This window comes from Xenopus laevis, chromosome 8S (genome assembly GCF_017654675.1).
Source record: "Xenopus laevis strain J_2021 chromosome 8S, Xenopus_laevis_v10.1, whole genome shotgun sequence".
Lineage (NCBI taxonomy): Eukaryota > Metazoa > Chordata > Amphibia > Anura > Pipidae > Xenopus > Xenopus laevis.
Genome location: NC_054386.1, coordinates 57,347,157 through 57,363,610, shown reverse-complemented (window position 1 = coordinate 57,363,610; position 16,454 = coordinate 57,347,157). Strand labels below are relative to the sequence as shown.

The 16,454-nt window shown below is 41.8% G+C and overlaps 1 protein-coding gene across 2 annotated transcripts; it reads right to left on the bottom strand.

Annotated features, from left to right (window-relative positions):
* Positions 1–2,682: 2,682 nt before the first annotated feature.
* On the bottom strand, positions 2,683–6,648 carry gatd3ala.S (glutamine amidotransferase like class 1 domain containing 3A-like gene a S homeolog). Of its 2 annotated transcripts, none has more exons than XM_018233833.2 (4): positions 6,136–6,648; positions 3,864–4,005; positions 3,563–3,764; positions 2,683–2,955 (listed from the first exon to the last, which is right to left on the bottom strand). In XM_018233833.2, exons 1-4 carry the CDS (start codon positions 6,241–6,243, stop codon positions 2,766–2,768), a joined length of 642 nt encoding a protein of 213 aa, XP_018089322.1. In that variant the 5' UTR covers positions 6,244–6,648; the 3' UTR covers positions 2,683–2,765. The 2 variants fall into 2 exon arrangements, with proteins under 2 accessions (XP_018089322.1, XP_018089321.1); XM_018233832.2 differs by having other exon boundaries at positions 3,864–4,008; positions 6,136–6,642.
* Between the last annotated feature and the right edge of the window lie 9,806 nt (positions 6,649–16,454).

Genomic DNA, 16,454 nt, shown 5'->3' with positions numbered 1-16,454 from the left:
TGAGTAAAATGTCCACAAATACTCTAAAAGTTGTTTTAAATGCTAAGTTCACACCCACATTTTTTGTTGCTTGCCACCTTAATACATATGCATTCTGTGGCATACAATCCCCTATAAACAAAGGGTATTGAAAAGAAGAAATTGCACCCGTGGTGTCTAGTTCCACAAGAGCCCAATCTGATATCCTAGTGAGTTTAGCAGGTGATCATACTTACAAGAAGTAAGTTAAAGAAAGGCTTTAAGATTGGTAGGTGTCCTGGTTCACTTATAATCTTCTTGTATCAAACTTTCTTCTTTAAAATTGCTTTAAAGGAAAACTATACCCCCAAAATGAATACTTAAGCAACAGATAGTTTATATCAAATTGAATGACATATTAAAGAATCTTACCAAACTGGAATATATATTTACATAAATATTGCCCTTTTACATCTCTTGCCTTGAACCACCATTTCGTGACTCTATCTGTGCTGCCTCAGAGATCACCTGACCAGAAAAACTACAACACTAAGGGGCACATTTACAAAGCTCGAGTGAAGGATTCGAATTAAAAAAACTTCGAATTTCTAAGTGTTTTTATGGCTACTTCGACCATCGAATGGGCTACTTCGACCTTCGACTACTACTTCGAATCGAACGATTCGAACTAAAAATCGTTCGACTATTCGACCATTCGATAATCGAAGTACTGTCTCTTTAAGAAAAACTTCGACCCCCTACTTCGGCAGCTAAAAGCTACCGAAGTCAATGTTAGCCTATGGGGAAGGTCCCCATAGGCTTGCCAGCGTTTTTTTGATCGAAGGATAATCCTTCGATCGTTCGATCGTAGGATTAGCGCTAAATCGTTCGACTTCGATATTCGAAGTCGAACGATTTTAGTTCCTAGTCGAATATCGAGGGTTAATTAACCCTCGATATTCGACCCTTAGTAAATCTGCCCCTAACTGTAACAGGAAGAAGTGAGGAAGCAAAAGGCAGAACTCTGGCTCATGTGACCTTACATGTGGTTTGTATGTGTGCACAGTGAATTGTACGATCTTAGGGGGCGGCCCATATTTTTTAAAATGGCAATTTTCTATTTATGATTACCCAATGGCACATACTACTAAAAAAGTATATTATTATGATAATGGTTCATTTACATGAAGCAGGGTTTTACACATGAGCTGTTTTACTCAGTATCTTTTAATAGAGACCTACATTGTTTGGGGGGTATAGTTTTCCTTTAAGAACATTGCAGCGCATCCGTCTGGTGATCCGAGTCTATTAGCATCTCTCTTGTATCAGCACACGTGTCTCGGGACTCCGGCTGCTGCTTCCACACTCCTCTTTCACCGCTGACATGTTTCACCGTCTGGCTTCTTCCAAAGAGCGATGTATTCTAATATACTAGCAGTGCATTTTTCCTTACATTTTGGAATCTCATTAAAAAAAAAAAAACTTAATGTAAAATGTAAAAATATGTATGTATGTAAACTACAAACGTTCTTAGAATAGCACTCTGTGCATTCATTTATTTTAAAGGTACATTTATAAATCAGACACCATGAAGCAAAAAACTCAGGTCTGCTCAGGGCTCCCATTAACAATTTGGAGGCTAATAAATGATTTAAAAATATATAATATATTTTAAAGGAGAAGGAAACCTACTGAAGCAGTTTATTGCCAATAGATTAGCCACAATAGGGCAAGCTATAACACTCTATTTTTGTATTTATGTGTTTTTATATTGATGCTCCTTGTCCGCCACCTTTTGATAATGATTAAGGAAATCATATTTGTAAATCTGTAATGTTGTTGAGACTAAATGACATTTGGAAGGCAAAATGTTTTAAATCTTTTTAGGTGGAACTCAAATTATCTGAAAACCTCTTGTGTATTAATGATTTTAATGACAGTGCATCCTAAAACATATAACTTAAAGGAACAGTAACACCCAAACATTAGTGATTTAAAGGATTGATAGCATAATGTACTGTTGCCCTGCACTGGTATATATATATATATATATATATATATATATATATTATATATATATATATATATATAAAGCAGTCATTCAAGCACAGGATACACAGAAGAAGAACATATAAATTCTGAAGAATCCCATTGTATACTACAGAGCTTATCTGTTGTGTATCCTGTGCCTTTTCTCCTTTTTGAACTTTGAATGGCTGCCCTCATGGCTACACGAGTAGCGTAGTGTTTCTGAAGCAAACACACCAGTTTTACCAGTGCAGAGCAATAGTAAATTATATTATCATTACTTTAAAAGACTTTCATTTTTTGGTATTCCTATACCTTTAAGTCTCTTGTCCAGTTTAAGTTGGACAAGAGCCCAGCCAGCAACAGGCAGAAGTTTATATACAGTATCTACCCAATCAGACATTTGTTTTTATCATATTATACCTGCAATAGATGGATCAAAGAGATTTATTGATTGATTGCTATGGGGCATATTTTCACAGGGATCAGTAAATTATCAACATGTTTTGTGCTTAGCAGTGTTACTGTGGTGTGCCTTTAATGTTTGTAAATTCTAAATCCAAACTCTAAATAAGCTCCAAATCCCATCATAGTGCCATCAGGTATTATCTGAGTACTGTTGTCAGTGATATCTTTTATTATCTTTTATTAGAATCTGTGTAAGGATCAAGTGAAAACTCAAACACACAAAAAATATTCTGCTGAAAGAATGTAATTTATTGTATGATATATACAGTACAGTAAATACACATTTTAAATAATCCTCATGAACATTGTTATTAATTTATTAAAACGTATTTTACCATTTCACCAATTCCGTCATAAATCTCATGAACTGGACTGTTACACATAAAGGCGCTCGTGGTGACCAATTTGTTCTTTGCATCCACATGAACTTCATTCACTTGCTTGTTGACATGTTTGCAGCCGAGCTCTTTAATGGCAGCTGCTGTGCCTGCATATGGCCACCTATAGAACAAACAAATGGAAGTTTAGGGACAATGGCAACATCTCATTTCTACTTAGAGAAAAAGTTTCCATTGTTACAATGTTCCTGTATTTCCAGTTTTAGGGACATAGGCAATGGGAATAAGGTCTTTGCAAGGAACTTATAAAATATGATTACACACTACACTGGGTATGTTATATTGAAATTGATATACAGGTTAATCTTTACTAAAGTAGTTGTCCTCTAATTCAAGAGTGCAATATAGCAAAAGCATAGGGCAAAATTGTGTTGCAATTTTTGCCATGTAACTACCTGGGATTTGGAATTTGTATGGAATGCCCCAGGTGTTATAATGGGTTTGTAGAAGTGTTTTTTTGGGGATCTTTAGGCAAAACACTGGCTTAATCTAGTTTAGTCTCTGATCTTGGGTATTTATTCAGCCAGTGATACCGTAACTGCTGATGATCCAGGTATGCAGTTCTCTCTCTATTCCAGATACACAAGTCCCTGAATGTCTGTTCAACATTGAGCAAATTTAGGAAGAAGTTTATTTTTTTAAAGACATTCATCCAAAATAGTTATGGTTTTATATTGAGTTTTAAGAGTGCTACCAAAGGCGGGACATACTTTTCACACTCAGTATCACAGCCAACAGTCAGTTCACATCCAGGAAATAGTTTTGCTGCCAATACGGGGGAGATACAGCATAAACCGATTGGTTTCTTGACTCCATGGAATCCTTTGATAATGGCTTCAACATCTTTTTCAACTGTACAGTCCTTTCCTTTCACAGCCCAGGTGGACAGGTTTTTGGCAACTCCAAAGCCACCTAAAAATAGTTGGAAAAATGATAAATAATCAAACCCCACATTGTTTAATGATTTCTACTATAATTTACTTTGTGTATAGACCCAGACAAATCTGTTACCTGGTATAATGACTGCGTCATATTCATTAACATCAAGCTCTTTGAGGTCTTTGATGTTCCCTCTTGCGATCCGTGCGCTTTCCTCAAGCACATTGCGTGTCTCTTCTGTGGGCTGCCCTTTGGTGTGATTCACTACATGCATCTGCTCTTTGTTTGGAGCGAAAAATTGCTTTGTTAACCCAACAGCACAGAGTAATGCAAACTGGCAGGTTTATAAAGACTGAATACAGACATCTGTGCCTATTTCTATGTTCATGCTGTATCAGCAGAGAAGTAGCAGAAGGTATCTCATCTTACCTATGTCGGTATAGCTCAGAGCTGTTTGCAGCTGCTATTAACCCCCAAAATGGGGTTAGAAGGGCTCAGCCCAAAATCAGGTTATTTGTAACTGCAACCTATTAGGATGTGCTCAATAAACAGATCGGTTGCTATGAGTATCTGTACTGGAGCAATTTAATACAAATGTTAGAAATTAAAAAAATTGGGGAAATTTGCTTTCTAGATACTGGAATGCAAAAACTTCAGCTCAAGTTTATGACAAGGGGTCCAGGAGTACAGAGGCCTGAGATGTTCATAACTGATGTGCAATGTCAATTTGTTTGGATTCTTCTAAAAGAAATAGGGGTGCAGACCATGTGGTTGTTAGGAGGCCCATGCATATACAGGGTCTGCCGGAGCCCAGAATAATGTAAAAATGTATTATGTTTGAAACATTATGTATGTGAAACAGGTCTCTTGCTGAGGTTTTTGTGTTTCCAATCATTTCTAGATTTGCCATTGATTTTCCCCAAAGACAGGGACCTAAAAGGTTTTTACTGCATACACTGCTTTTCCTTAGCTACAAATATATATAATTGTGAGCTCTAGGGGTGAATCATTTTCAGATGGTGTGCAGGTTATGGAGCAAGAGTCCCAGACAAATACTTTACTTTACTCTGTAACAAATGTAGTCTGTGTCTTGTATCAGGTACACATCTCTATGGGACTTGTTAAAGTGAAACTGTAAATAATTAATACTGGCCAACACCTGACTAACTTATTGCAAATTGCTATTTGGCACTGGTACAATAATCCATAGTAAATAAAGACAACAAGCTGATTCAAAATAACTGTAACGGTTCATTGTCCCGATAAAAAACGCAACTGTTCCTTTAATAGTTAGTGGGTGCGGTTGTGCTACAAATTTGAACAATTACACTTGACTTCCAGGAAACAAATACAGAATTGCTGGATTATGTGCCAGGGACGCTAACTGGCAACAGTTATTAACTAAGAGGCTTTTGCAATAATTATGCCAATAAAAACACTGTAATAAAATGACTGTGATTGTTTTTAGGGTAGAACTGGCATGACAATATAAAGCTTTGGATGGGAGGCATCAAATAGTATTATAATATAAATTCATACTGTGTCTGACCATTGCATATGTAAAGAACAGCACTGCATTCATTAGTCTGGGACAGGGCATTTTAGGGATTATTATTATTATTAACATGTATTTATATAGCGCCAACATATTGTGTAGCACTGTAAGGGATAATAACTGCTCTTTTCAACAGGTCTGCTTACCCATATCAACCAATCAGATTTATGTTTCAAAGCTCTGGGTGCCTAGGCATGCTATAAAGCAATTCATATTGTCACATTATATCAGGGGTGCCCAAAAGGTTGATTGGATCTACCAGTAGACCTTTAGCTGGTGATCAGTAGATCTCAAGACACTGTCAACAAACAGCTTGCCTGTTTCATGCTTTTCTTCAGATATTTACTATGTTAAGGTTACATAAGTAATATATGTTTAAATATAACAATATACATTTTCTCATAAATCAATATTTAAGTAATATCTTCCATAGAACAGAATGCTAAAAAAAGGCTTTTATGGATGTAGAGAATAATGGAACAATATCACTAAAGGTAGACCCTGCACTGATGAAGTATGGGTACGCCTACATTAGACACAATGTACATATGCATAATTCAGTGCATGCTGTTTTAGTCTGAATGGCATGAACAAAATTGAAAGGTACGCACAGCCCCTAAAAAGAGGATTGGAACAGAATCACAAGATAAAGCACAGGCACCCAGTATTTAGCTTGTAAGGAAGGGACTATCTGTGCTTGAACGATATCTTAGCAGGGAGTAGTTAGTATACTAAATAAGGATAAAGATATAATAAAGTACACACAGCCAGTACAAATTAAGATCTTGGGGCATTGTATAACAGCAGTGCCTAACAGTAAGAAGGCTTAGTTTGTAAAGAACCTGTTACCTGAGCTCCAGCTCTGCTGAGATGAACATATACAGCTGCCGACTCATGAATCTCACTGCCATCATAAACCCCGCAGCCAGCAAGGATCACTGCCACCTTCTTAGCCATTACTTCATGGAGAGCTGCAAACACAAAGGTGCCTCTGCGGTAAGGAGCACAACAGTGCCGGAAGGAAACCTGTCTCAGCTCTTTATATACATGACAGGAGAGTCACGGAGGGGGGGACAATCCTCCTACAAGGAAGTCTACCTCTATTTCCTCACCTGGGTACCTGAGTAATTGCACACAATAGGCATTCCCTGTTAGATCAGTAATATAAACATTTCCTTGCAATGTGCTCTGTCTGTCTGCAATTTTCCCATAAAACAGCTCCTACATATTAGCATGGTTTCCATTTACTTTTAGTTTTCAATACAAACAGTAAACATGTTATTTCTGCCGGGAATTCTTTTTTTTGTTGTTGGTTATTTACATGGGAATTTTTGGTCAAGCTATTTTTAAACTGCTAATGTAATGCATTTTGTCTGGATAAACCTGATATTATGTAATGAATACCTTGATATAACAAATTAACCTAGTCTGACAATGAGGAGCGTAATGTAGTGATACTATGTTAAAACTGTTCTTCTAATAACATTAATAAAAAAAGACATTGTATATAAAGTCATTGTGCTAATTGTTTGCAGATGTTTGGGGAAGTCTGCAGAAATATGAAGAAAGCACCAGGTAGATGTGCAAATTAACTGTTCTTTTGCTTTGGCAAAGGTGTCAATAAAATGAAACAAAAAAGTGCTGCCAGCGCCATATTAAATGTATTGTAATTATTCCTGCCTAAAATGCAATTCTTATATAGTCTCAAGGCCTAATAGTTAATATTAAGTAAGGTTGAAAAAAGACACACGTCCATCGAGTTCAAACCTTTAGGTCTACATATAACCAACCTTACTGCTAGTTGATCCAGAGGAGGGCAAAAAAAAAACAGTTTGAAGCATTTCCAATTTCCAGCAGAGAAGGGAAAATTCCTTCCTGACTCCAAGAGGGCAATCGGACTAGTCCCTAGATCAACTTGTACTATAAGCTATTTTCCATAACCCTGTATTCCCTCACTTGCTAAAAAGCCATCCAAACCCTTTTTAAAGCTATCTAATGTATCAGCCTATACAACTGATTCAGGGAGAGAATTTCACATCTTCACAGCTCTCACTGTAAAAAAAAACCCTTCCGAATATTTAGCCAGAACCTCCTTTCTTCTAATCAGAATGGCTGCCCATTTGTCAGGTACTGGTAAATAAAGTATCTGAAAGATTATTCTTATATATTTATACATAGTTATCTTATCACCCCTCAAGCACCTCTTCTCCAGTGTGAACAGTCCCAACTTGTCCAGTCTTTCCTCATAGCTAAGATTTTCAATAACTTTTACCAACTTAGTTGCCCTTCTCTGGACCCTCTCTGATTAAATAATGTCCAGTTTGAGCACCGGAGACCAAAACTGTACGGGGTATTCTAGATGGGGCCTATCTACAAGGACTCCAAGGTCCTTTTCCATTATGGATTTGCCTAGTGCTGTATAAGTGGCTTGCATATTTTTACATCCAAGTTGAATCCCTTTACATTTATAGACATTAAGGGGCACATTTACTAAGGGTCAAATATCGAGGGTTAATTAACCCTCGATATTCGACCATCGAAGTAAAATCCTTTGACTTCGAACATTGAAATCAAAGTATTTACCACAAATACTTCTAAGGAAAAATCGTTTGAATGAACGATTAAATCCTTTGAATCGAACGATCCATCGATCGAAGGATTTTGCTTTGATCAAAAAAAGCTTAGAAAGCTTATGGGGAAGGTTTTATAACTTCGAATCCTTCACTCGAGCTTAGTAAATGTGCCCCTAAATCTCATTTGCCACTTAGTTGCCAAATTGCTAGTTTGTTCAGATCCTGCTGCAAGGATAACACATCCTGGATAGAATTAATTGGGCTGCATAGTTTTGTGTCATCTGCAAACACTTATACATTACTTGCAATACCCTCCCCTAAGTCATTAATGAACAAGTTAAATAAAAGAGGACTCAATACTAAGCCCTGAGGGAACCCCACTAAGAACCTTATTTCAAGTAGAAAATGTACCATTAACAACCACCTTCTGTACCCAATCATGTAGCCAGTTTCCTATCCATGTACAAACAACCCTTAGTTTAGAAAGCAGTCATCTGTGGGGCATTGTATCAAGCTCTTTGGCAAAATCCAATCACATGTACTGCTCCCCCACTGCCCAGCATCAAATTTGTCTGATATGACTTATCCTTCATAAAGCCATGCTGATTGCTGTTCTAATGCCATTCACCAGGACAACATTTTAAATGTGATCCCTTAACAAGCCTTCAAATAGTTTTCCCACCACGGATGTCAAATTTACTGGCCTATTATTGCCAGGCTGAGATTGTAATCCTTTTAAAATATTGGAATTACATCATCTTTCCTCCATTCCATAGGTACCATACCAGATGAACAAAAATCAGAGAAAATCAGAAATAGAGGCTGGTCTAAAACTGAACTAAGCTCTCTTGGTACCTGAGGGTGTATTCCATCCGACGCCTAGTTCACATTAATTTTAGTAAAGCTTTATGAACCCTGAATCAGTCACTGACTAGATTGAGCTGAGCCAACAGTGCAGGTAGGTCTTGGAACTCTGACTTCTCTATTGTATACACTAATGCTTTAATACATATTAAAATATTTTTCAAGTCCATGAAAACCATTGTGTAACCATTCACTGTGTAATGATGCGGCATCCCTTTATGCACAGCCATCATAACTAACTAATAAATAATTTTTTTGTTACTTAATGGTAATTAATGATATTTTTTGTTTATTGAGCCCTTGATTAATGCTGTACAAAGACTTTCCCTTACCTATACATGATTCCCCAAATAAATTTGGCCAACATGTTTATAATTTCAGAAATCCAGAGGATTATCTTTGAGTTTAATTTTGTGCAATTTAAATAAATTGTAACACATGTAGGGACATATAGGATTAATAGTCCCTATGTCTTTAATCCCTAATATTTTCCTTAGTGACTGCGCAGAAGCCCATGTACTTAATTTCCTTTATTTACAGGTCCTTGTTATTGGTTCTTAGAGATAGTGACCACCTCCTGTAACATTTCAATATAATGACTGCAAAAAGGTGGCTCTCCCTTTTTGACCTTCGTCTGCTAACTCAGCTGGATGTGTCCAGGAAGCTTGGAATTAACAAGGCTCAGTAAACCTGTTCTGCCCTAGAGGGACAATGAAGTAAAGTCTGTCAGGACTACCTGTCAGGGAGCCGGGATGCTCCCACCAGGGAGGTTGTCAGGATCGAGGAGGAAGCCCTCTTGAGGGAGCAAGTTCGCGGTGTCCAAAGGGTTAATCAAAAGAGTAGTCGAGATCCAGGCAAAAGTTCACAGGCAGGCAGATATCAGCAAAGTCCAAAGTTCAGGCAAAGGGTCAGAATATAAATCAGGAACAAGATATAGCAATAAAGCTTCACAGGAAACCCAGGATACTATAGGGAAAGTAGTCCTATACTTGGGCGCCATTCTGGCGTCTAGTTGGCGTTTTTATTTTGGCGCCATTGTGACGTCATTGACGCCCTTGCGCCGACGTCGGCGCGCTGACGTCATCGCGCCGGCGCCGCTACCCACGTGGCGGCCATGGGCGCCGCCATTTTGGAAGCGACGCCGGCAAGGAGGGACGCGCCGCCCGGAGCTCTTGGACCTGCTCCGGGCGGCGATCGTGACAGTACCCCCCCCTCACGGGGGGCCTCCGGACCACCAGGACTTGGCTTCTGGGGAAATTTGGAGTGGAACTCCCTCACCAGACGAGGAGCATGGACATCAGAGCATCCTTCCCAGGAGCATTCTTCAGGGCCGAAGCCTTTCCACTTGATGAGGTACTGAAGAGAGCCCCTGGAGATCCTGGAGTCAAGGATCTTCTCCACCTCATATTCTTGTTGGCCATCCACAGAGATAGTAGGAGGGGAAGGCTGGACCACGGAAAAGCGGTTGGAGGTGGCGGGTTTCACCAAGGAGACATGAAACACGTTGGGAATTCGCATCTCAGGGGGAAGCTGAAGTCTGACAGCCACAGGATTGATCACCTCCAAAATGGGAAATGGACCTACGAACCTCGGACCCAACTTAGGAGATGGTACCTTCAACCGAATGTTCCTGGAAGACAACCAGACTTTATCACCGACCTTGTAGGGAGGAGAGGGTCTACGTCTACGATCTGCAAACGACTTGTGAACCAGAGCACTCTTCTCCAGGTTTGACTTGGTTGCAGCCCAAATAGCAGACATGTGGGCTGCATGGTCATCAGCGGCCGGAACATCAGACAACACAAAGTCTTGTGGGAAGGCTAGAGGATGTAGACCATACACAGACATAAATGGGGACCTTCCAGTGGAAGCGTGGCAGGCATTGTTATGAGCAAATTCCGCCCACGGGAGGAGATCAGACCAATCATCTTGACAAAGGGAAACGTGGTTCCTCAAGAACTGTTCCAAGGCTTGGTTCACTCGCTCAGCCGCTCCATTAGTCTGGGGATGATAAACTGAGGAGAACTGAAGATTAATACCTAGATCTTTGCACAGGGAACGCCAGAATTTAGCCGTGAATTGAGACCCTCTGTCAGAAACGATCTCAGTTGGGAAGCCATGCAGGCGAAAAATGAACTGGATGAACAACTGTGACAACTCCACTGCAGATGGAAGCTTCCGTAGAGGGATGAAGTGGGCCATCTTGCTGAAGCGGTCAATGACAACCCAAATTACGGTGTTCCCACAGGAGGGAGGAAGTTCAACAATGAAGTCCATTGCCAAATGACGAGAGGGAACAGGCAACGGCTGTAGTAACCCACTGGGGCGAGAATGGCTGGACTTGGAAGTGGCACAAACAGTACAGGCAGAAACAAAGTCTTTGACATCTTTTCGGATAGTCGGCCACCAGACTAAACGTCGAAGGAGTTCAAGAGTCTTTTCTGGACCGGGATGTCCAGCTTGCTTGGAACAGTGAGTCTGTTGAAGAATGGGCAGACGTAACTCGGAGGGGACAAACGCCATCCCAATGGGGGTATCAGGAGGAGCAGAAGATTGACCAGCCAGGATTTGATCAGCGAATTGAGGGTACAAGGAAGCGATGATCTTGACAGGAGGAATAATAGGCTCTAGTCTTTCAGGAGTACGATCCACCGGAGTGAAACTTCGAGACAGAGCATCGGCCTTCCGATTCTTGGAGCCAGGGCGAAAAGTCAAGACGAAGTTAAATCGAGAGAAGAAGAGAGACCACCTTGCTTGTCTGGGATTCAGCCTCTTGAGAGATTGGATGAATTCAAGATTCTTATGATCTGTGTAGATCGTGACTGGGATCAAGGAACCTTCAAGGAGGTGACGCCACTCTTCTAAGGCAAGCTTAACCCGCCAGGAGTTCTCGATTTCCTACATCATAATTTTGCTCCGCAGGAGAGAACTTCTTAGAGAAATACCCACATGGATGCAGCTTCCCATCAGAGGGATGTCTTTGGGACAAGATAGCTCCGGCTCCAACTTCAGAAGCATCCACCTCGATGAAGAAAGGTAACTCTGGATCAGGATGGCGGAGAACCGAAGCAGAAGTGAAGGCATCCTTCAAGGATTGAAAAGCTTCAACAGCAGGTGGGGGCCAAGAGCTGGGTTTACCCCCTTTTCGGATGAGAGCAAGGATTGGAGCAATACGAGAAGAGAATCCCTTAATGAATTGCCGATAGTAGTTAGCAAAACCAATGAATCTCTGGATTGCCTTAGTACTTAGGGGTAGAGGCCACTCTTGGATTGCAGACACTTTCACAGGATCCATCTCGAAACCCTCTGGGGAGATGATATAGCCCAGAAAAGGGATCTTGGACACTTCAAACACACATTTCTCCAGTTTGGCAAAGAGAGAGTTCTTCCTCAAACGAGAGAGTACTTCCTTCACCTGAGAGCGATGGCTCGCAAGTTCCTTGGAGAAAATCAAGATGTCATCTAGGTACACGACCACAAATTTTCCCAAGAGATCCCGGAAAATGTCGTTCACGAATTCTTGAAAGACAGCGGGGGCATTGCAGAGACCAAAGGGCATTATGAGGTACTCGTAGTGCCCATCCCGAGTGTTGAATGCTGTCTTCCATTCGTCACCTTCCCGGATGCGGATAAGGTTATACGCCCCACGGAGATCCAACTTAGTGAAGATTTTAGCCCCCTTCAGTTGGTCAAAGAGTTCAGCAATCAGGGGCAAGGGATACCGGTTCTTAACGGTGATTTTATTAAGACCCCGGTAGTCAATGCAGGGACGTAGACCTCCATCCTTCTTTTCCACGAAGAAGAATCCAGCCCCGGCAGGAGAAGTAGAAGGGCGAATAAACCCCCGCTGGAGATTCTCTTGGATATATTGCTTCATGGCAGTGGTTTCCGCTGGAGAGAGAGGATAAGTACGACCTCTAGGGGGCATGGTTCCAGGCAGAAGATCGACAGGACAATCGTATTGTCGATGTGGAGGAAGGAATTCTGCAGACTTCTTACAGAATACATCAGAGAACTCCCTGTAAAAGGAGGGTAGAGTCTTCAGATCAGACATAGAGATATTCACCCTCTGGAGGGGTTCAGCAGGAAGACAATGCTTCTGGCAAAATGGGCTCCAACGGGAAATCTGTCCTGCGGACCAATCAATGGTGGGATTATGCAGGCGTAGCCAAGGGAGACCCAAAACGACTGGAACTGATGGACAGGAAATAATTAGGAACGAAAGTCTTTCTTTATGCAGCGTCCCAACCTGCACAGGCAATTCACCAGTCGTCATGGAGATAAATTCAGCCACCAGGGGTCTGTCGTCAATGGCAGTGACACGAAGCGGAGTGGACAATGGGAATAAGGGAACTTCCATGTGTTTGGCGAAAAGAGCATCCATGAAGTTCCCAGCAGCTCCAGAGTCAATGAAAGCGGAGCCGACAATGGTCTTAGTGGCTAGGCGAATCTGTAAAGGAAGGAGAAACCTGTGAGAGTTCTCTTGAGACTTCGGAGTAGTGCCCCCTACATGAGTTACCCTGGAAATACCTCGGGGAACAGAACTCGTGGGCTTCACCGGACAAGAGTTTGCAAAATGAGACTGTCCGCCACAATACAGACATAAGCCAGCCATTCGTCTTGTTCTTGTTCGGAGAGACGAGCCCTTCCAACTTGCATCGGTTCCTCCGGAGGAGAAGGAGAGGCTTGAGCAGCTGGAGTTTGCAAGAGAGGTCTCTGGAAGCGAGGTGCCAACACGGGTTGAAATCGTTTACAATGCTCCCTCTCTACTTGATGCTCTCTAAGACGAGTGTCCACCTTAATGGATAGTTCAATCAGGTCTTCCAGCAGATCAGGGAACTCCCTGGAGATAAGATCATCTTTAATGCGAATAGACAGACCTTGATAGAATACGGCCTTATAGGCATCGTCATTCCAGGAAGTCTCAGCCATCAAAGTTCTAAAGTCAATAGCATAGTCACTGACACTGCGGTTTCCCTGACGGAGTTGCAGAAGGCGAGAAGGAGCATTTGTGACCCGACCCGGGGCATCAAACACCGTACGAAACGCTTGAAGAAACGCCTTGGCATCAAAAGTCAGTGGAGAATTCTTCTCCCAAAGAGATGTTGCCCACTCAAGCGGTTTGCCCACCAAATGAGACATCACATACCCCACCTTGGAACGTTCATTGGGGAAGTGCGAGGGTTGAAATTCGAACTGGATCTGGCACTGTGTAGCGAAACCTCTGCAGGCCTGTTGGTCCCCACTGAAGCGAGGAGGAGGCAGAATACGAGGCTCACCAGACGAGAAACCTGTGCTAGACGAGACGTCCGCCATGGGAGGATTTGCAGCCACTTGGGAAGCAGGAGGCGCTGGAGGCACTCGGGAGAGAAGGGTATCGAGTGCCTGTCCTATGTGGTACTGCTGGGCTTCATATTCCTGCATGCGGGACGCCAGTCCGCGGAGCGCTCGTCCGACATCAGGCGTAGCTTCCTCAGTAGGATCCATGGCCCAAGTATAATGTCAGGGAGCCGGGATGCTCCCACCAGGGAGGTTGTCAGGATCGAGGAGGAAGCCCTCTTGAGGGAGCAAGTTCGCGGTGTCCAAAGGGTTAATCAAAAGAGTAGTCGAGATCCAGGCAAAAGTTCACAGGCAGGCAGATATCAGCAAAGTCCAAAGTCCAGGCAAAGGGTCAGAATATAAATCAGGAACAAGATATAGCAATAAAGCTTCACAGGAAACCCAGGATACTATAGGGAAAGTAGTCCTATACTTGGGCGCCATTCTGGCGTCTAGTTGGCGTTTTTATTTTGAATTTGGCGCCATTGTGACGTCATTGACGCCCTTGCGCCGACGTCGGCGCACTGACGTCATCGCGCCGGCGCCGCTACCCACGTGGCGGCCATGGGCGCCGCCATTTTGGAAGCGACGCCGGCAAGGAGGGACGCGCCGCCCGGAGCTCTTGGACCTGCTCCGGGCTGCGATCGTGACACTACCTATTTGTTATAGTAAGTTCTAGGAATGTAAAGAATGGCTAGAAATAGCAGGCAGTGCTTCAACAAGTGAAATTGCGATGGTTTCTTGAAAATTCAAAATAGTAAATCAATGTTCAGTCCTAATCTCACCCTAACTAGACTTCAGGCTTAGATCCTCATAGTCCAGTTTCACTGATGTTCCAAGAACAGAGTTCATTGTCCCTTAATATGTACCTGAGCTCAAAAGATAAGTTGCTTCTACAAGCCAGAGAGTTAGAGACCAGGTTCCCATCTTCCAACCATGAGCTTTACACTCTCTGGGAAGGAGCTATATAGCAATATTGTATGTTCTCTTTTACATCTATGGTTGTACCCTGTCCGGTTTTCCAAGTTAGGAAAACCGGGCATGATTTCCTATGATTGACGTGGCGATCACCGATCATCACGTCATAGCTTCGCCCAATACACCATGACTCGCCCCCACAACCTCATGCCTCTGCCCCCCTTACATTTCTGCTCCACCCCCTGTCCGGATTTCCACGGGACAGAAGGTGGCAACCATATTTACATCTCGCAGTGTGCTTCTAGGCATTAACTTTGGTATTAGCTTTAGCTGCTAGGTTTTAGCTTGCAGTAAGACTGTTGTAACACTGCCATCTGCTGGAGCCATGTGAGAAAGCTCAATGTAAAACATCTCATTTCATAGCTGAGCATCAATTTTTTATAGTATTTACACACTCAATGAGCTTTATGAATTTCATGGATCAAGGCTCCACTTAAAGGAACAGAAACATCAAAAACTGAAAGTGTATGAAAGCTATTAAAATATAATACACAAGAGCCATGAATATCCTGTAAATTATATCCTTATAAATGGTGATTTCATTTGTTATAATTGGAGCTTAGTTATGTAATTTCTGGAAATCTGTGGCAATTGAAAACTCCTGACTGGGGGACTGCTAGATACGTGTTTAGGAATACCTGTGTAGGATAAAAGGATCTACAGGGGCACTGTGTGATCAATACAATGTGGGATATGTTGGCTGCTGTATCCTCCCAGTGGGAAATCTCACTGCAATTTGATAAAGGGAGGTGATTATTTGAAGTTCAGGAAAGGGATGGGTATCTATAGTTATGATGAGGAATACACAGGCTGAAGAGGAGATCGTACTGGTACATCATATAAAGATATAGTTCACATATATTGCCCCCCTCTTACCAATAGCAATAGAGGTTATTTTCAGAAATAGCTACTAGGTCTGAATCATTGTTGGAGAACATAACAGGCATTTGCTGATCTGCTGGACCAGGATAACCTACTGATATTAATATAATTAACATATTGACATTGTAATGATTAAATATGGATATATCTCATATGAAATATGCAGATACATAATGCTAACTTTGCTAATATGGTTCACTTAAATTTTTACAGAAAATACATTCAATAAAAGCCTAATACTTACCAGGGTATATTTCCCCTATAAGAGATAGTGGGACTCATTTTTAAACACTGGGCTAATTTACACATGAGCAGTAACACATAGCAACCAACCAGTGATTAGCTTTTTTTCAGCCAGCTGCAGGTTGAACAGCAAATATTTGCCCATTGTTTATAAATAAGACCTACTGTATTTGCAGTGGGAGTTGTTAATGTAATTTCTTCCCAGCAGGGGAAAGAAGCAGCAGCAGAAAGAGACTCTGTCTGTGTTCCAGCCACAAGACCTGCCCCAATCAACATCAACTGATTCAGATTCCACTCTGAGCTTGGCAA

Bases quoted from the DNA above. Each gene is read 5' to 3' on its own strand.
- gatd3ala.S (XM_018233832.2), bottom strand. From the start codon at position 6,243: ATGGCTAAGAAGGTGGCAGTGATCCTTGCTGGCTGCGGGGTTTATGAT. The intron at 3,765-3,863 runs GTAACAGATTTG...AACTATTTTTAG, and splicing joins TGACGCAGTCATTATACCAG to GTGGCTTTGGAGTTGCCAAA. The intron at 2,956-3,562 runs GTATGTCCCGCC...TTTGTTCTATAG, and splicing joins TGTGATACTGAGTGTGAAAA to GTGGCCATATGCAGGCACAG.